We start from the raw sequence: 19398 nt of genomic DNA on the forward strand, positions 1-19398 counted from the left end.
CAACTCCAATAACAACGTTAGATAGGAATGAACAGAGAATTTATTTAGATTAAAAAAAAAAAAGGAGAGGGAAGTTTGCATTCAAATAAAGTGCAGCTTGTTTAGTGTTTGACAACCACCCCTTAGAAAACATAGCTGTAGGTTTTTGCTGGTCTATCATGGTTAGTAAGTTGCTCTTGAGGAGGGAAGTAGGGAGAAATCCACAGTAACATCTCTCTAGGTCAAAGATGCAATGTCCTAATGATATATGCTGCCCCCATTTTTGTGGTTTGTTTTCAAATGCCTTGTTCTTTTCCCTTATCCTTCCCTGTGCTGCTCCCATCTCTGAAAATAACACTTCCCTCCATAGATGAGAAGCTTTTCATAGCAACTGATAGGGAATGGGTCTACCCTGTCTAATGTCATCACTGTAATCCTGAGGTACTGGCACTTAGAAATCATTGGAGGCAATGTATCTTACAAACATTTTCATTAACAATAAAGCTCTTAGTCTAAAGACATGATCTCAATATAAGTTTCATAAGCAGTGGACTTACAGAGCATGTTTCTCGGTGTGAAATGTCATTAAATTCCTCTACCATTAGCACTACAGCAAGGACTTAACCCGAGCAGCTTACTAACACTGCCCTTTCCTCTAACAGATAACACCCACAATCTGTATTCTACCTTTCTTTCACATACAAATAAGGTTATGTATTGCCTACCACGTAAGCTGTGGCAAAGTTAACTTTCCTCTCTTTTAAAGTTTTATTTGCTTTCCTTTTACCCAGACCTACATCCTGTCTGGAGTTCAGCTTTATAAGGCAGTACCTTCCGCAGTCTCATGTTTGTGGTGTCAAGCAGTCTGTGGTGTGCAGCTGTGGGAGCTATTTCCTTAGTTATTTTTAATGAGTGTAATTTTCAGCAGTTTTTCATCTTTGCAACAGCTGAACTTGGCCTCCATCCATCATGAATTTAAAGCCAGCTTTTTCCTAGAACAAGCACTGAACACAAGGTACCCAGAGAAATCAAGATTCAGTGTTGTCTTTTCACTGCTAGCCATGAAAACAATCTGCTAACTACAGCTATTCATCCAGGAACAAGTAGTTAAGAAGGAAAAGCTCATAAGTTTTAGGACTTAATTACAGAACTGTATTTATGAAGTGTTTCACTTTCAAAAAACCTCCTGTTTCCATGCACATATTTAAAGACAGTTATTGGACAAACTCAGGTTTATATAATTATCACTGACGCAAGAGCTGCATAAAGAGAATATAGTTTGCTGGTGTCTTTGAAGCAGTTATGTTTTACCTGTCCACCTCCCCGAGCTAGATGTACTCTTGATTCAGCTCACTGGGTAGAGGAGCAGCAGGTTCAGGGAGGAGTGACTGCAGGTAGCCTTTTGCTCTGTAACCAACTCCAACCCCAGTGCAATACCTTGTATGGAGGGCTGGGATGTGTTTCAGTAACAAAATAGGAGTTGAAGGGAAAAAGCAAGTATTAATCACATTTCTTATTTATCTGTTTTTCACTCTTAAACACAAGTGTCACTTCGCCAAAGGAACCTCAATCCATCCAAACACAAGACTTCATATAGGTTGTTGGGAGGGAGGGGTGGAAAGAGAGAAAAACATAACTTTTATTCTATTGCTTTTTAGCTGGAAAACACACTGACACAAAGATGTGAGCTGTGCTGCTGCTCCACTTTGAAATCTATGTTCCAACCACTGCTTCAAATGAAGCTCTTACAGGACAGCTTGACAGAAAGGGGCACATCCTGGCATCTTTCAGCAAGAAACAGGCATCAGAGATGCACTTAAATTTGTTCTGGAACTACCACTACTATTAGCCCATGCTACTGAAATGAGTTTCCCTTCCCACCATTTAATTCCTATGAGATCGGTTCCCTAGGCAAGGATTTCATCTTACGGAAGCAGCAGCTCCAGCAGTTTGGGTTGTAAAGGAACAAAAACAAGTGCTACACAAAAACAATGTCTTTTGAAAATATTTTATGTTAAAAATTCAGAAAAAAATATTTCTTGTTCAAAGAGGTAAAATATACTGCACGATGACACTGATCTAGGTATGTTCGGAGGGTGGCTGTGGCTCCACAACCAGTCACTGGAGCGATGACCCAATTTGGCAGCTAACGGTTCTTTTTCAACTTCTCAATCATTTATCAAAGCCAGAATCATACTGTGACAAAACAGAAAACATGACACCAGTGCATTACTGAGGCATGTGCAAGTAGCAACAGCTATTGCTTTCAGTGAGAGAACCGTGCTTGGTTCTGAAATGGAAAGTTAAGGCAACTGTGCTCTGCTCACAAAGACAAGGACTGAGAAGCAATCCTGCAGAAGAACAGTAGTTGTTCTATCCCATAGTAAGTGAGCCCAGCACAGAACTCACCCATTTTGTCCTAAAGATTATTTCCATTCTAAATAAGCCACTTATTCTAGGTGCTGAAATCATGTAACTATATTGTACTTACAGATTTTTGAGATTAAGGAGTCGTCTGAGTTTCCAAACGATGGATCAGAGAGAATAAAGGCATATAATGAGCCTGCAGATAGTTCTCAGAATACGTTATTGAGGCTCAGCAGGATGCAAAATGGTAAGACACAAATACCAGCAATTACCATAGCAGAACAGAGGAGATAAAAATAGCTGGCAGACAATTCCTTTGTTCCTTGGGAGCAATTTTTGCAACTAACCTGTAAAGGTACATGAAGAAACAGAGCAGATGAAAGCCTAGTTTAATCATGGCTTCCTTCATGTGTGATTTCAGTTGTCCTCGGTTATGGATCTCTGTGGGGTCAAATACCCCCATGTTTCCACATGGCACCATAATGTACCTGAAAGTTTAAGAAGGAAAGAAACCAAATCAAAACAGAAGTATAGTCATCAGAACATTAGGGAGTGTAGAGGAAGGGGAAGGGGAAAGCTTGCACAGAAGGGACTTCCATCTGAAGAGCTGTTTCACAATTCAACATAAGGGAGCTCTTTTTCATTCTATTTCAGTTTCAGGATATTGTGTGAATTTCTGCCACTACAACCCACAAACAAAGAGGACAAGAAGTACTAAACGCATCACCAACATCCCATGTGTAAATGGGAGAGTTTCCAGGCAATAGCTGATTCCAGCTTGTTTTAATTGCTGTTCATGGTTACTTGGTGTTATGATGGAAACGTCCACCCACAGTGGAAAGATGCATTAGATGAAACTGACTGGAAAAGATTTCATTTAGCTAAGAATTTAGTTAATCAATTATTTATTTACCAGAAAACCCGACATAGATAATCACAAACTCCAGTGGTCAAATGAGACAGCATAGACAAGACAAAAGATCTGTGTATTATTCCCATCTTTGTCACAACCATCCTGTGTTATCTCAGCAGAGACACCGAGGCTGACAAGGTGAGAGACTGGGCAGGACTGAAGAAGCTAAGCACTGCTGTCTAAACCCACGTAAGGACAGAAGTTGAGTAAAACAAAGTGAAATGGAAGCAAAACAAAGAGTAACACCAGCAAACCAAACGTTTATGTCCTGTGAAAATTCAACAAGCACCGTGTTCTTCTGCCATAAGCATTTCTCAAGAGAGCCAATACAAGCACGTGAAGTTCTCACTCCAGCTGAGCTCAGCCTAGAACAGTATAATTAGTATTTCACTTCAGTGTCATACAGGCTCTACCTTCCTGAAGTAATACTCCCTCTAACCAGGAATTTAACTCCTCATCTTTCACTGAGAGCAAAAGCAAGCTCTCAGAACAGAACACTTCTTGATTTTCTTTATGTACTCGAAGAATGGCACCACTTGTACTCCAAAAGGCACTCCCCCACCTCTCACAACATTTATTTCAATAACAGGAGGGGAAAGAAGGGAACAAGAAACAAGGGTGTTTTCTAGCAGCAGCAGGAGACAAAAAACCAAACCAACCAACCAAAAACCATAAAGACCACAGTATTGGTCTTTCTTTCACAGAGGCATTAAAAAGCACTGCGGCATATTTGACTAACAACAAAGACTATTATGTCTCATTAGAAATAGTTCATGTGAAATAATTACAATTTGAAATAGTCTTCTAAATGTGAAGTTTTAAGTGATTGATCTGTTTTCACTATTATAACACAAATCATTGTCCATTTACTGGGAATGTAATGCGTTTTATTGGAATAAAAGGAGGAACATAAATTTCCTTTATCAATTTATCCTACATAGAGCACATAGTTTTCTAATATCCCTAGGAAATGAGTGCCATAAAGGTAGTATTTATTAACTTTGCTTGTTAAGAAGAATGATAACACCTAAATGATGTAACTTGGAACCTGCAGGTAATTCCACCAAGAGGCCCACAAGCCGGTACAACGTATATTACACATCTAAGGAACTTCAGTCATGGACACAAGGATGCCAGATGCTAACAAACCCAACTCAAGCCCATTGTCTTATTCTAAACAGCAAAAAACTTGTGCAGCAAACCCATACAGAGGAAGAAAACTGTCAGCTTTAGTGAATATACACAGTAATGCCTCCGGTATCTCCATTCAGTGGAAGCTGCTGCCACAGCAACAGGACATTTCCCTCTAGATTACATAATTTTATAAGGGATGTGTAAGTTTTGGTCAAAATTCTCACTGTATTTTAAAGATTATTCTTTTTTAACTCCTTCAGATTTGAGAGGGGTTTGATTTAATTCAAGACATGGCAAAAATCACATTATTTGGACCTATTGTCTCAAGCAGGTCTTTATAGCAAAGATGAAAGGGAAGCATCCAAAGTTGATTTCTTTCTTGTCTACTCACATTCATTTCCTTTGTAATTCTTGTTTCTTTTACATAATAGCAGGTCTAAGAAACATTTAAGAACTAAAAAAATGTGTTTTCAAATATGATTTGATTTCAAATAAGCTGCTTCAATATCTAGTTTTGAAACAAGGACATTGTAAAGCAATACTGTGTCTCACTGGAGATTGTGTAAGATACTACAAAATTCAGCCCAAAATAAACCAAGTTAAATGAGCCCCTGAGTATGCTGAACAAGAAGGGCCAGTAGGATGTTACAATAAACATGCTGCAGCTTTGAAAGTCTCCCTTGATGCTGTTTTTGACCAATTTATCCTCTCTGGGATTTGTTTCTGGTGCCACTTTCACAAAAAACCTCTCTACTCTCACTGAAATCATTGAGACAACTGGTAAGTTAAGCCAGCACTGCCAGTAATCACCATTCACTCATCAAGATTAAGCAGGCTTTGAAGGAAAGAGAATAAGGGGAAGGGATTATTATCCTACCTTTCTCTCTATTATCACTTAGATATACTACAAAGCACAGACTTCTTCAGTCTCAACACAAGTATTTACATCTCTGTACTCCTCTTGGAGCAGAAGGATTATCTTAAACCTTTCTGAATTCATGTGCAGCGACACTGACTCCAGAAATTGGTCCTGGAAATACTATAACATACAAAGAAGATTCAAACACATTTAGCTGATGCTGGAAGATTGCAGCTCATGATAATAGGTTCACACTTCATCTGTTCCCACTTAATCCTACCTTAGTCAATGATACCTTCTCCTCTCTTCCGTGTATTCAAACTACTTTACAATCCACCATTTTTCTGACTACCAGACCTTCGGCCCATTGAACACCAAGTGAAATTTAAGTTCTATCCCAAATCATCAGATTTCTTTTATAATGCTAAACAACACACTTGCTTTTGCTTTTCCAGGCATTCGACATGAGTGAAACCCCTCAATCCTCAGAAAGAAGGCAGGATTAGCAATACAGGCTTAACATTTTGACTGCTTGTGGCAGAACAGGCAAAGCATCATACTGTCATATTCATATAGTGCCTAAACTGTACCCCTAAAATCAAGAAAATAGTCCTGGATTTAGGATACTCAGAATGTCTACTCCATGTATGACAAACAAAGTGAGAGATGACAGTTCAAAACAGCAGCCAAGGCTTACTGCCTGAAGTGCAGAAACAGAAATAACTGTATCCTCTCAAATACTCTCTGACCAGGTTTACAAGGGAGGACAAATGATTACTTCCAACATTAACATCAGTAAGCAAAAGGAAGCAGGAAAGGGATAACCAGTACAAGAACTCTTCAAAGCTTCAAAGAAAATGCATTCCCTCTCTAGTATCTCTGCAGAAACAGGCCAGCCTAAATGAAACATGAAATGCAAACTCCATTCTTGCCAGCAGATACCAAAGGGAATACTGGTCATTTTGTGCAACTGGTCAGTGTGTAATACAGTTGTACATACAGATGGCCAAACAAAACTATCCCTGTTGCATTTAGGCAATATTTGTTTATGAAGTATCCTGGTAGTGTCTCATGTTACTCCAGCTAGAAACATTTGAAGGCTTTGCTATCAGTTTTGTAGATAACAAGGGTGATAAATGCATGGTTATTTTGTCCAAGAACAACAAGGTTCTCAACTTCTTTTAAGTGAGAGCTATGAAACCTCATTTAATTTTACCAGCCATCCCTGCAAACGGTTAGCCCTAGCAGGTTCAGGCAAACAAGAATGACAGCAACTTTTTATACCTATATCTTAAACATTTGGTCTTTTGGACTTCCTGTATCTAGTGATCAGAGATAACTTGCAACAATTCCACATCCAGTTTTCATTAGCCCAGCACTGGTAAAGGTTCAGTTCTCTGCTCATCCAATGATACAAAATAAAGAGAACATTTTGAACCAACAGCCTGAGAAACCCCTACTGATGATAAACCATTTCAAAGCCATGGACAGCCCAGTATACGAAGACCAGTAACATTAACAGCTGTCATAAGGTAAAAAGTCCGCAAACCTTTCCAAATACAAAGAGGCAAAATGGGGGACCAAAAGCAATGCCAATGAGGAAGAGAGACAAGACAGTAAACACAGGAGGGTGTGGGGAATGACACTACAGCCTGATGGTTTTACAACCCATTGGCCATGCTGACCTCTGTACTTTTATGCCGATATCACCATGAGACATGTCGGCACAGCATGAAAAACATTAACTATGTTTGCAGCACTGCTTCATAATCCCAATTAGCATAACACTATTTCCTATAAATTTGGGAATGACTTGCAAATCAAGATTCCTGGGCACTAAGGAGAACGTGAGGATACAACATTTCAAACGTTTCTACTACAGGCCAGAAGTTTCTTATTCTTCACACTGTTTGGTTTCTTGTAATTTTAAACGCAAGGAGAGGAGAGTTTTATATTAGTTAGATCCATGAAGACTGTCAGCAGCTCAAGAACACAACTGAAACATCTCATCACAACATATTATTTACCTTCATACTACACTTAAGGCTAACCTAGTCACAGTGGAAAAAAAAAGCACACGAACCCCTTTGCACTTACCTATATATATTCCATGTTGCTACTGGCAAATTAAGGAGAAAGATGAACCAGTGCAACGAAATAAGCATTAATACCGTTACGACAGCATGGCCAACCACTTCAGGCACCACCCACTGTAAAAAGGGAAGAAAAGAAAAGGAATTATATGTACAAATGTAAATTATTTTCTGAAAAAGAGATCTATATGGAGTTATCTAATTCTAATCATGTAAAACTCAGGCAGAAAATTCATGGCAGAAGCATATGATTTCACCACAATGTGGGGAAATTGATACCTTCAGACAAATTCCATGCGAGTTAGAATATCTTAGAGCCTGTTTTTGGGCTAACAGACATCCTTTATCCAACTATTACAAAAGTTTCTAGAGAAGCACAGCAGCTGTTTGAACATAACTATATTACACAAGCACTTAAGAAAGCACGTTAAGAAATATACAGTGCTCATTTGAAATCACTGCAGAGAACTGGATTTAGGAACGAGAGAAGCAGATAATTAAAATTTGCACAGACACAGGACATACAAACACCCTCAGGCTTGGAACAGATAAGAAAGTTGATCAATATGAAAACTGGCATAGTTAAATTGGGTCAGCTCCTGGCAATAACACATTTTTGCCTTGATAGTATCCTGTAGCTTTCTCTTCTACACTAAGAAAGAAAATACCTTTAAATCAAAGTGAACATCCATACAGGAAGGCGATATTGACTTAATAAAATCAGTTTTAAGCAGATTTGGTTAAAATGGTACTTTTTCGTATCACAGTAAAAGTCTCTACTTTTGGAGAGAGGTTAGAAATCATACAGAAGCATCGGTGTGTGTGCTGTAAAGGTCAGTCACACACAGACATCCTTGGTGTGGCACACCTACAGAAATGAAAGCACAGAACTCAAGAGCTCTGTGAAGAGTTAAGTGTCAGTCCCAGGAATTCAGAGCAGTCTATCTCAGAGCACCAAGGGTCAGAGGAACAGCCTCTCCTGACTGAATCTGCAGACAGACAGGCATCCAAAAAAGACAAGCAGACTGAAACAAAGGATACAAGCAAAACACTGCCAATGGAGGCTCTTCAGACACACATTACAACCCGGCTGTTTGTGATGCTAAGATGAAGAACCATTTCTTTAAACCACATTAAATGCAAAGAAGAATAATTTACTTTATTGAGTTTTGAGCAGCACGATCTAGCGTTAATGTAGTCACATTCCAAATCTGATAGTGTAATTATCTGAAGCCCAAGATAAGGAAAAATTGTATGGTAACTGGGAATACACAAAGCTTTATTTTCATCAAATAACCTGGGGAGAGCACTCTGCTCTCAGCATAGCCTGTCTTGTTCTACAGATGATCTGACAAAAGCATATTTCACTTGGTTACAATTAATTCCTGCTTCAGGTAGCAAGTTAGGCCACATTTTATCAGTAGGCCAAGTGATTTTATGATGTTTTCCCTGTGGCAACTGTTGCTTAAGTGCTAAAGTTCAGTTCAACACTTAGAACCAGGGAGGCAAACCCAGTATTTTTAGTATCAGAATTATTACAACAACGCTTGAAACCACAACTTAGAAGGAAGAAAACTCTCATCACAGTAAACTGCACAATAGTGCACTTTTTAATACATGTATCTGCTTTTTGTTTTTACATTTACAGCAACATTGGTTTAATTCATACTTTGCTACGAAAAAAGAGGGTAACATCATTATCAAATTAACTTTCAGCAATTGAAATATAAAGATTTCAGATAGAAAAGTCCTCTGAAAAAGGCTTAGGATGTACATGTGCACGTCATCACGCAATGTCCTGTAAAACTCAGGCTCCTTTTCCCCAATAAAATGAAAAAGCACAAGATTTCTTCTATCCGTAGGTAAAGCCTTTACATTTTTCAACATATAACCTATCCTTCTAGGATTAAATTCTTTCAAGTGCTTCTGTGCTTTTTCCTGTTAGAGGAACTGAGCAGATTCTGAAATAGCACCAGGATTTGAAAGAGTATGAGAGCCAATTCTCATACAAATAAGAAAGCAAAGCCCTGTCGGTGCTTTTACATCGCAACAACGCCAGACAGCAAAGCCTGCGCGCAAGTTTGTAACAAAGAATATGGGAATTACGTTTGCCAAGGAACTCGCAGTCTCCCCGCTGCGAGCTCCCACCTAAAATAGCGCGGGGTATCCTTACAACTAAAAGGCTACCGCACGACCGTGTTTTTCAGGCCTGTGTGGTTTGTGAGAGCGTAAAGCACGCTTTGACACCCCACCAACGCCAACCACACGCTACTTGTGCTGAGCCACCATGTATTTTACATGGCACCGGGCGCGCCTGAGCTCCAGCTCTCAGATCGAACATGTTTCGTTCACTGGAGCATTCGCCGTTCCCCTACAGCGCGGCGCTCCCGTCTCCCTAAACCCCTTCCCCGCCCGCTCCTTGAGGGTACCCGCCCCGGGAACCCACCAGAGCGGCCATTGCCGCACGGGCCCTCACGTCCCGCCGCCCTCAGCCCACCGCCAGCCCGGCGGCGCCGGCCCCGCTCGCCCGCCCTCAGCGGCGCCTCAACGGGCCCGGCCCACCTCGGTCCCGCCGGGCGCGGTCGCAGCCCCAACCCTGCCCACCCCGGTCGCCCGCCAGCCCCGAGGGAGAAGGATACGAAGTAAACGGAGAGGAAGATGAGGGCGCAGCAGTCAATGAGCGAAAAGATGAAGACCACCGACTCCATCCCGCCTCGCCCGCCGCCCTCCCGGCTGCCGTACGCCCTGTCCCCCGCCCGGGCAGGGCCGTGCCGTGCCGCGCAGCATGCTGGGAAATGGAGTCCCCGCCCGCTCTTACCTCAGTGGTGGCGGCCGGGCGGTGGCAGCGGGAGCACGTCCCGGCCCTTGGGGAGGGCTCCGCGGTGGCGGGGAGCTCAGGCAGCCCTGACGGGGGGCACACCGTGAAGCTTAATTAGCGGCCGGGCACACTCAGAGCGGGGCCGCTCCGGTCTGCCGGTACAGGCCGGCGGCTCGAAGGGAGCCTGCGTCGGCGCGGCTGAGGCGCCCTGGCGGTGCCGGCCGCCCTGCGTAAGGCGAAGCGGTGGGGCAGCCCCTGGTCCCGTCGGCGCGAGCGGGCGGCGATGCGGAGCCGGCCGGGGCACTTCGTGGACCTGCGGCTGAAGCAGCGCGTTAAGCAGGTACCGGTGCGGGAGCGGCTCCGCGGGGCGGCAGCGGCCGCGGTGAGGGCTCCCTCAGGACCGCATGGCGCGCCGCGCCGCTCCCCAGCCTCGCGGAAAGGGTCTGGGCCATCGGCCTGCTGAGGGGTGGGAGGGAGCCGCGGAGGGCGCCAGGACCCGGCCTGGCCTCTCGGGGCTTTAGAAATGGGGGCTTGTTTTATGGCGTTTTCCTTTGTTTCGTTTTGTTTCATTCTTCAGTATTTCTGATCCTGAAGCTGGCTGCAGTTTCAAATCTGAAATGAGTATCATAGAGTCATGGAGTGGTTTGGATTGGAAGGGAGCTTAAAGCTCATCCGGTTCCACCCCCCTGCCACGGGCAGGGACACCTTCCACTAGAGCAGGTTGCTCCAAGCCCCTGTGTCCAACCTGGCCTTGAACACTGCCAGGGATGGGGCAGTCACAGCTTCTCTGGGCACCCTGTGCCAGCGCCTCAGCACCCTCACAGGGAACAACTTCTGCCTCGTATCTAATCTCAGTCTCCCCTCTGGCAGGTTAAAGCCGTTCCCCCTTGTCCTGTCACTACATGCCCTTGTAAAAAGCCCCTCTCCAGATTTCTAGTACCTTTAGGCACTGGAGCTGCTCTAAGGTCTGTCTCCCCTTAAGGAGCCTTCTCTTCTCCAGGCTGAACAAGCCCAGATCTCTCAGCCCGTCTCCAGCACTGTGATCATCTTTCTGGCCTCCTCTGGACACACTCCAAGAAGTCCCCATTCTTCTTATGTTGAGGGTCCCAGAGCTGGACGCAGTACTCCACAGTAGTCCAGAGAAAATGCACTCAGAGTATATGTAGGCAAATTGGAAGTGTTTACATTTGGAAACATGTACATCGATTATAATAAGTGACTAAAGAAAAGGGAAAAAATGTGATTACTCTCACAATACACCTGTGAAGAGCAGGAAAAACAGTGATTCCTTCAAGTGGCATAGTGCTGTGTCACACCTTCTGAAAATTTACAGTGACTTTGCAGATTAAACACTGTTTCTCTGAGTCTGTGTAGGTGTACTCTACTTCTAATTCCTTAAAATGTGAGCGGCTGCTTGAGGAAAGTTGCTTCTCTTAGTTTACAAGATCACAGTGAAATTGTCTTGACTATCCTGAAGCGAAAAGGGCAGCTGGATTTATGGTGGGCTTGATATTTTCTGCAGGTCAGTAGTTGCTCGTGGGTGACATGAAGTGTCACATCATTTGAAAAGGGAATTCTGAATTCAATATTAAGCAATTTGTTTGTTTTAATTAGAGGTATTAAATGAGGATTTTAGCATTTGCAACATTTGTGATGTCATAGCTATTAGAGAGATTCTGTTTCCTTTTTCCATTTCTAAGAAGGAATCCACCATCGGCGGGGTTAGAACTAGGTGATCTTTAAGTTCCCTTCAAACCCAAACCATTCTGTGATTCAATGATTACAGTATTGAAACTTCTTCTCGCTCCTAATTTGGAGAGTGGGAGAGAAAGCAAATGGACTACAGTTGTACCTGAAATTTTGCACGTTTTCTCACACTTTCATAATTGTGGTTTGAAAATGGATTGGATCAGCTGCTGTCAGAAGAAAAAGCTTTATAAAATTTGCTGTCATTTATATGCTTTTCTAGAGCATTCTTTGAAACATCTTGTAAAAATTAAAGTTCTTATTATGACAGTATCTATGCTAACTGATGTAGATTATTTCATTTTTAAAGTAGGAGACCTAAACCAAAAGGAGGTTAACTGCGAGAAACCAAGAACTTTAGAAGGATTGACAATAAGATGACATGTGGGTTACAAAGTCACCTTTCTTACTAAATAAAAACAATGGCATTGCGCCAGCAGAAGTCACAGAAGCACCAAAATACAGGATGCTGCTTTTCCCCAGAAAATGTAGCTGTCTGTGTCTTAATAAGCTTTACCCATTCCATTGGGAAATACCATCGAATGAGTTCAAAGCTGTTTCCAATTTTCATTTCTAAGGAGAGTAGAGTTTAAAGTAGGCATATTTGATCTATTTGTTCTGGTGAAATGATTGACAGAGATTTTATTTGCTGCTTAAATTTCTTCATTTCAGTATCTTGCAAGCAGTAAATGTGGCCAGTATGTTGACATTGGGATCCTAGCATCTGATTTGCAGAAAACCTACAGGTGAGCAAAGATTTGTGTTATATTTACATTCAAAATATGGAATATATTAATTTGCTATTTTGCATTTGTGTATTTTTTAATGAAAATTTTAATTTTCTTTATTTTAACTTCATTACCAGTTATTGAAGTTGATTGAAACAATATCCTTTCCACTGCAGTGTTTTCATCTGCTGATGTATCTAGGAACTCATATTTTATTAATGCACTGGCATTGCAAGATCTAGTTGTGGTTTGTTTTTTGTGGGCTGATTTTTTTGTTTTAATTAAACAGCTACAGATGTATTACAGCATGTTGGTCCTTACCCTCGTGAGCTTAAAATGCAAGGGAAAATAACACTTCAGTGCAGGCAAATGGGGGAGATACAGGATTTAGCAAGACACTAAATCTTGCCCAGTTGCTCAGCAGGGTAGTCAGTCTTGCCTCATGATTTTTAGGCTGATATGCTTTTCTGGGTGGGAGCAAGGTTGTGTTTCAGCAGGTCATTGCTGGCTGTGGGGGTTAATGTAGGTGGAGAATTGTATTCATTTGTGTTTGCATGGTCTGTTTGTGCCTTGTTAGAGGAAGGGAGCCAAACCTTTTGCTTAGTTAGGATGCTTACAAGTCTTGGGGTTTTGTTTTGGTTTTCCTCTGTCACTTATTGTATAAAAACATATAAATATACCCTCAGTAAGTGAAGGTAAAAGGTTGATGATTTTTGTTTGCATTTTAAAGGATGCTCATTGAATCAGATTTTCTTATAGTGACCATTATTGATTAGCACAGTTATTTCTCTCTGGACTGTCCTTTCTAGACTATAGTCCTGTGTCCATATCTGGGACATATTCTGTGTCCCAGAATCCAGCGTCATCATTTGTACATTGCTGCTTCTCTGTATCTCCAGCTAAAAAGGATCTTGCTAGTTTTTACTAAACAGCCCTTAGAGACCAGTATAGTTTAGTGGTTTTGTTTTATCCCAGTGATTGAGCTGTTCCAGGCTTAAGAAAAAACAATCATGTTTTCACATAGTTGGTTTTTAGTAAGGGCTTCTGTAGAAGTTTGGGTATCAACTCACAATATTTCTTTTCCTCTGAGAATAACAATGTGTTGGGGGAAGAAGCAGTTGGTGTAACCTGTTTATTTTGGGTTTTTTTTCAGTGCAGACTATGGACGAAGAAAACGAAATGCTTTTAGAATACAAGTTGAAAAAGGTAGTTCTGTTAATATTATGTCCAAGATCAAATTCTTTGATTATGCTTTGGCTGTTTTCTTAACATGTTTGAACCTTTTCTTCCAGTGTTTGGAATAATCAGTAATGAAAAAGAACGTGAAGATTTAGCGGGTTTAGAAGCTGAACATGTGGCAAAAAGAGCAAGACAGCAAGAGAAAAATGAGTAAGAAGAATTTTTACCATTAGATTAATAATGCCATGAGTATTATGACTTCTTTAAAGCTTTCTTTCTTCATATTATTAAACTTTGGTAGTTTCAAGGTTACACATAGATCTGATAAAGACAAGCCTATGGGAAATCAAAGAAGTTACTTGTAGTGCATGGAAGCACTTTATTTACTGAAGACAAGCAGTTACTGGAGCCAGTCATGATTTTTCTGTTATGGGGAACATACAGCCCTGAATTAGTGGATAAACTTGGGGCTTTCTTAATAGTTTTCCACAGAGGGCCCCAGTCCTCATGTGATTCAGTTCTTTCGTTTTGTTTTGTGTTTAATCTTTCTTGGGTGTGAGGGATATTAATTAAATCTGAGAGAAAAGACTAAAAGGCTATTCAGAGTAAATCACCACTGAATGTGAGATTGGAATTAAGATTTCCTGACTCCTTATTCTGCATAGTCTCACGGACCATTCTGGTTACTCTAACCTTTGATAGATATTAAGGGTCTCATGGGAAATTAGGAGAATTCATTGTCAGAAGAACTAGTCCATTTCAGCAGTGAGTTGCTACTAACCTTGTGCCAGCATTGGTGATTGTGTGATCTCATGGTGAACTGGATCAGATTGATCCTACTCCACTTTTTTTAGGACTGTCTTTCAGCCAGGTTGCAAAATTGATCCAACTCATTGCAGACTTGGAAAGGATGTGGTTTTTAACTCTTCATAGGAGTAAATTTAGAGTATGCAAGTCAGGAATTTTTCTCCAGTCTTAGGCTACATGTCATGGTTGGGGGGAACCACGTTGTGGAAACTACATTGTTTTATTTTGTGGGTGTCTCATTTGCAGTTCTGCTCTGATACCTTAATAGTTTTTGTATTCCTTCCATGTAAAGGACTGCAGGAAGTGCCACAGATGACTCTGATTATGATGATTATCCAGAAGATCTAGTAAGTTGTATTTTATTATGATTGCTCGTATTTGCATAACACACAATTCTGTGTTGTGAAATTGCAAAGCACTTAGTTTAAAAATGAAGATGAGGTATAGTCAGGGTTGGCAGTTCCAACTGAGAATCTATAGGTCTAAAAGGAGGCTGTTTCTGAAGAAAAAGGAAGAACCTGTGCTGGGGAATCACTTCTCAAGAAAGCACACTGGAGGCCTGAAAGACTTGGCCATGGAATGAATGAAATGATTGAAGGAACAGACATTCCTATTAGTAAAAGAGGTGACTATCAATTAAGAGGGGGCGTTTCAGAGTAAATTGCAAAGACTCCTGTTCCTTCAACCAGCAGATGTAGTTTTATATGAAGTCATTTGCTTCGCAGAGCAGTGGGTTGAAAGATGCATGGCTAATTTCTCCAGCAGAGATAATGCTAAATGATGTTTATGAAATAGTTTTCATTGGCCTCAATATAAATAATCCAAGTTATAACCTATATATTTTCTTTTAAAATACATGAATCTGCAGTCTACAAATCACATGAACAGTTCCCTGCTGAGCTTATACAAGAAAGGAAATGCTGATTCTGTTCCAACCACTCCAAAAAATGAACCAATGGAAACCCCCCCTCCTGTGCAAACAGCACCTCAAACAAGCACCCTCTCAGCAGGAGCAAGAGTTGAAACACGCATCTCTGAAGGTGGCTGGTTCATTGATAAAACTCCATGTGGCAAAGACTTTTTCATTGACCTTTCTGAGGATGGAGAAGGAGATGAAAAGAAACTGATTTCTGAGGTATTGTGTTTTACAAACCCAATCTGATTTAAGTAGCAAGTATGAATGTAATTTCCTGTGTAATTTGTCAGGCTTTTGAAGGGTGATACTTAGACCAAACAGACTGTATTTCACTCTAGATCTTTAAAATGTATTATTTTCATTACAAACATGCATGTGTTTAAAGATAGTGAACATGTTAAATAGAAAGGAAAGATTGGCTTCAACCCAGTGAAATGCTTCCTTTTAGCTTGGTTTCTGAAGAAGGAAGGGCTTAGTCTGTTGTTCTGCCTTGTCAAAAGTGATTTTTGTACCTTGTGGCCCATTTCAAGCATGTTTGTATGAGAGGTAAAAAAGTCACAAAATTACGAATTTCCTCCCCATTTTTTGGGGCAAATGTAGTGCTCAGTATTAGGGAGACCCAGGTTAGTGCCTGTACTTAGAGAAAGATTAGCAGAATTTAGCTGTTATTTATTCCATTTGCCAGTGTCAAGCCTAACTAGTCAGGAAGCTTGTGGCTTGCTGTAGCCATAGCACTGGTCTCCCTTAGCCAGTGGTTAAGTCTTAGAGCATGGAAAAAGCTGAAGTTGTTTAGATGGACAAGAGCTGGGGAAGTTGAAAGGAAATTGCATTGATTAATAAAGCAGTTAGAAATAGGTCCTGCTCCCCATCCAGACATATTGGCCCATTTGTGATCAATTGCAAAGGCTGCTGCTTGTTAAACCAGCAGAAGTAGTTTTATATGCAGTCATATAAAACCTCCCCCCCCGTGTTTGTTTCTTATTTAGAAAATGAACAATACCCTGAACAAAACCAAATTTGTTTAGCTATTGAAAGTTCTCCATTTGTGTATGGGAGATAACATTTATAGTTTTTGGCTGACCAGATGTTTTAGCAGGATGCTCTTTTTCGATGTGAAGATCTACATTTTCATCTATCTTCCTAATTACACAACGTACTTACTGAACAGGCAGATCTGAGACATCATCCCTGTATCCTAGTGGTACTGTGTCCTCTTATATGGAGAAATTGAATAAAAGGGAGGTCTTCAAATTGTAAAATGTTTGCAATACTGTATACTGAAAACCAAACAGAACCCTTTCATCACTGAACCTCTTTTTCATTTCTTTTCTCCCGTATTAGTAATTTGCTTCCCTGCAGTTAATTTATGTCAGCACTGAGTAATATTTTCTTACAGCCACTCATGACTTACTAGTAACTAAAATTGTTTCCATTGGAGTAAATATATTCATACAGTTGTATTCATCCCCAAAGTGGATTGCCTTATGGTATGCAAATAACTGGTGTCTGATTTTGGTTAGTGGTTTGGAGGGCTTGGGGGAGGGAGGGTTTTGGGGGTTTTTTTTGCTTGTAAGTATGTACTCTTAGCAAAAAAAGTGACTGTTGCAACTGACCCTTTTAAAAAGGGCAAATCTTAAGTAAAAAAAGAAAAGGATATTCTACAAAAAGAAGGGGTTAAATTCCTGCCTTGCTTGTCTTTCTTCATATAATATGTGTAAAATAAGCATCATAGACACACACTTTGTTCTTTTAAGTATTTGCAGAAATTCACTGACTTGGAAGGCTTTGTATAGTTAATTCTGGTTTTATGCCCTAGAAATCAACAGAAGTGTCTGTCTTGGAGAGTGAAAGAAAGAAGACAAAGGGTAAGAGAGCAAAAAGAAAAAAAGAAGAATTTCCAGATGTAGATGGAGAAATTAATTCCATCTTGCTTAAAGAGAAAGGTGAGAAGTTACTTCCAGGGTGCTGCTCCAAAGAAAGAGATGGTATTTGACCATGTAATCCTTTACCAGACAAGTGTTTTCTGAGTGTCCTCAAGCATTTTTTTTGTTAAGAAATTTAGCCTTCATGTTGTACTAAAAATACATTGCAGTCCTATGTCTGCTACCACAAAATGATACTATTCCATGTACTTAGCTAATTGTTTAGCCTGAGTATGTTTTTGTTTGGTGTTAGCAATTACTTTATGCCATGTCTGATTTTGCATGACTTTTCCTCCTTAACAGTTAGAAGTAAGGGACCAGAGCTTTACCACCCTTCAGTGAAGTTTGAGGATGTAGGAGGCAACGATGGAACTTTAAAGGTTTGTTAAAATTTTATTTGTGGGATACAGAATGCACTGAATAAAAAGGCACATGAAAAAATGATAAAGAAATCTGTCAGAATTCATCTGCACGGCACTGGGAGCAGCTGCCTGTACCAACAGCAGCAAAGTGGTTTTTCTCTTTGATTAATCTTGCTGAAAGCAGCCACTGAAATTATGTTAATGAACAGAATTTGCTTTATTTTTCCCTGTCTATACTATTAGCAATCTGTAATACTAATTTCTGCAATTTAAATGGAGGTGTCTCTTGTTCTTAACAGGAAATATGCAAGATGCTCATTCATGTCCGTCACCCTGAAGTCTATAAGCACTTAGGTGTGGTTCCACCTCGGGGTTTTCTTTTACATGGACCACCAGGATGTGGAAAGACACTACTTGCACAGGCAATTGCTGGGGTGAGATAGCTTTAAATTTACAGTTTCTTCTTTTTCTGAATTATATTTAGAGAGAAAAAAATAATCCTCCTTCATCATAGACTGGATCTTTCCTCTTTTTTGGTCTCTTTTCTCTCCTTCCCATCTTAGTCTAAAACACATTCATCTTCACTTCCTTTGCTTAAATGAATCTGTACTTGATAGAACCTCATATATAAGGAGGGGACGTAATGACAGGGTTTTATGTTGGACTTACTTGTTTTGAGGCATTCCCAGGACAGCAATATAGACATAGGTATTGAGAAGGCTACACATGGAAGAATCTTTTGGTTCAGTTTACTATAGCGTTTTGTTTTAAAGTCTGGACTCAACCTTACCATCTTTTATGAGGCATTACATTGATTCTACTGGGTGGCATCCATTGAAGAGTGATTTCTGAATTCCAAAACTAGATGTTGCCTTGCCTGTGTCAAGCTAACAATTTCAGATCAGATGACGATATTGGTGTTAATAGTTTGGTGTGTGGTGGGGCTGCTGGGCTGCTGTGTGCCTGTTTTGGATATAAATCTAGGGGCTATTTAGGGCTGTCTAAACCATGGGCATTTCTTTAATACAGTTGTTCCTTATATGTCACAGATTATAACCTTAAATTTAGACACTTTTGTAGTGAGGGTTTTCTTTTTTGAAAGAAAATACAGACGTTTATTCCTTAAATGTTGGTTAGACTCTTCTGCCATAATTTCAAATGTTTTCATTAAAAAGATTTGGGGTTTTTTTGATGCCTTACTGTAAAAAGGTACTCACGGAATGAATCCCACTTCAGTGGGTATTTGTATCCTGGAAGGGTACTAAATCTGGGGAAAGAACCATTACACAAGTGAAAAATGTTCACAGATGAGATAAAAAGATGTGGAGAGGCTGGAGAGGGTCTAGAGAAGGGCCAAAACCATGATCAGAGGACTGGGAACCTGCCATGTGAGGGAGGGCTGGGAGAACTGGATTTGTTCAGCCTGGAGAAAAGAAGGCTTATGGGAGACCTTGTTACCATGTTCCAGTACTTAAAGGATGGAGAGTCTCTATGGAGACTCTGTTTTTACAAGGAGTCACATGGAAAAGAGGACGGGTGATGGGCATAAGTTACTCCTGGGGAGATTCAGTTTGG

At 40.7% G+C, this 19398-nt stretch overlaps 2 protein-coding genes across 4 annotated transcripts in view; one reads left to right on the top strand and one right to left on the bottom strand.

Annotated features, from left to right (window-relative positions):
* Positions 1–1968: 1968 nt before the first annotated feature.
* CNIH4 (cornichon family AMPA receptor auxiliary protein 4) lies at positions 1969–10468 on the bottom strand. Of its 2 annotated transcripts, XM_030499780.1 has the most exons (5): positions 9985–10122; positions 8504–8572; positions 7350–7462; positions 2694–2834; positions 1970–2175 (listed from the first exon to the last, which is right to left on the bottom strand). In XM_030499780.1, the coding sequence occupies exons 1-5, from the start codon at positions 10051–10053 to the stop codon at positions 2148–2150; spliced, it is 420 nt and encodes a 139-aa protein (XP_030355640.1). In that variant the 5' UTR covers positions 10054–10122; the 3' UTR covers positions 1970–2147. The 2 variants fall into 2 exon arrangements, with proteins under 2 accessions (XP_030355641.1, XP_030355640.1); XM_030499781.1 differs by lacking the exons at positions 8504–8572; positions 9985–10122 and adding an exon at positions 10164–10468 and having other exon boundaries at positions 1969–2175.
* The window catches only part of NVL (nuclear VCP like), a 41653-nt gene continuing 32374 nt past the window's right edge, over positions 10120–19398 (top strand). Inside the window, exons 1-9 of one of the 2 annotated variants that reach the window (XM_030499770.1) lie at positions 10120–10503; positions 12582–12655; positions 13791–13843; positions 13930–14026; positions 14916–14970; positions 15492–15758; positions 17356–17482; positions 17765–17841; positions 18123–18257. In XM_030499770.1, the coding sequence (XP_030355630.1) occupies positions 10447–10503; positions 12582–12655; positions 13791–13843; positions 13930–14026; positions 14916–14970; positions 15492–15758; positions 17356–17482; positions 17765–17841; positions 18123–18257 (942 nt within the window). In that variant the 5' untranslated portion in view covers positions 10120–10446. Of the gene's footprint in view, positions 10504–12460; positions 12656–13790; positions 13844–13929; positions 14027–14915; positions 14971–15491; positions 15759–17355; positions 17483–17764; positions 17842–18122; positions 18258–19398 lie in introns of those variants that run through there. The other variant, XM_030499771.1, reaches the window with a different exon arrangement.

Source organism: Strigops habroptila, chromosome 10, assembly GCF_004027225.2.
Source record: "Strigops habroptila isolate Jane chromosome 10, bStrHab1.2.pri, whole genome shotgun sequence".
Taxonomy (NCBI): Eukaryota; Metazoa; Chordata; class Aves; order Psittaciformes; family Psittacidae; genus Strigops; species Strigops habroptila.

Coding starts and splice junctions, on each gene's coding strand:
- CNIH4 (XM_030499780.1), bottom strand. CDS start 10,053: ATGGAGTCGGTGGTCTTCATCTTTTCGCTCATTGACTGCTGCGCCCTC. Junction 8,573..9,984: donor TCTTCCTCTCCGTTTACTTC/GTATCCTTCTCC, acceptor CTTGGGCTTCAG/ATAATTACACTATCAGATTT. Junction 2,835..7,349: donor GCAACATGGAATATATATAG/GTAAGTGCAAAG, acceptor TTAAACTTTCAG/GTACATTATGGTGCCATGTG.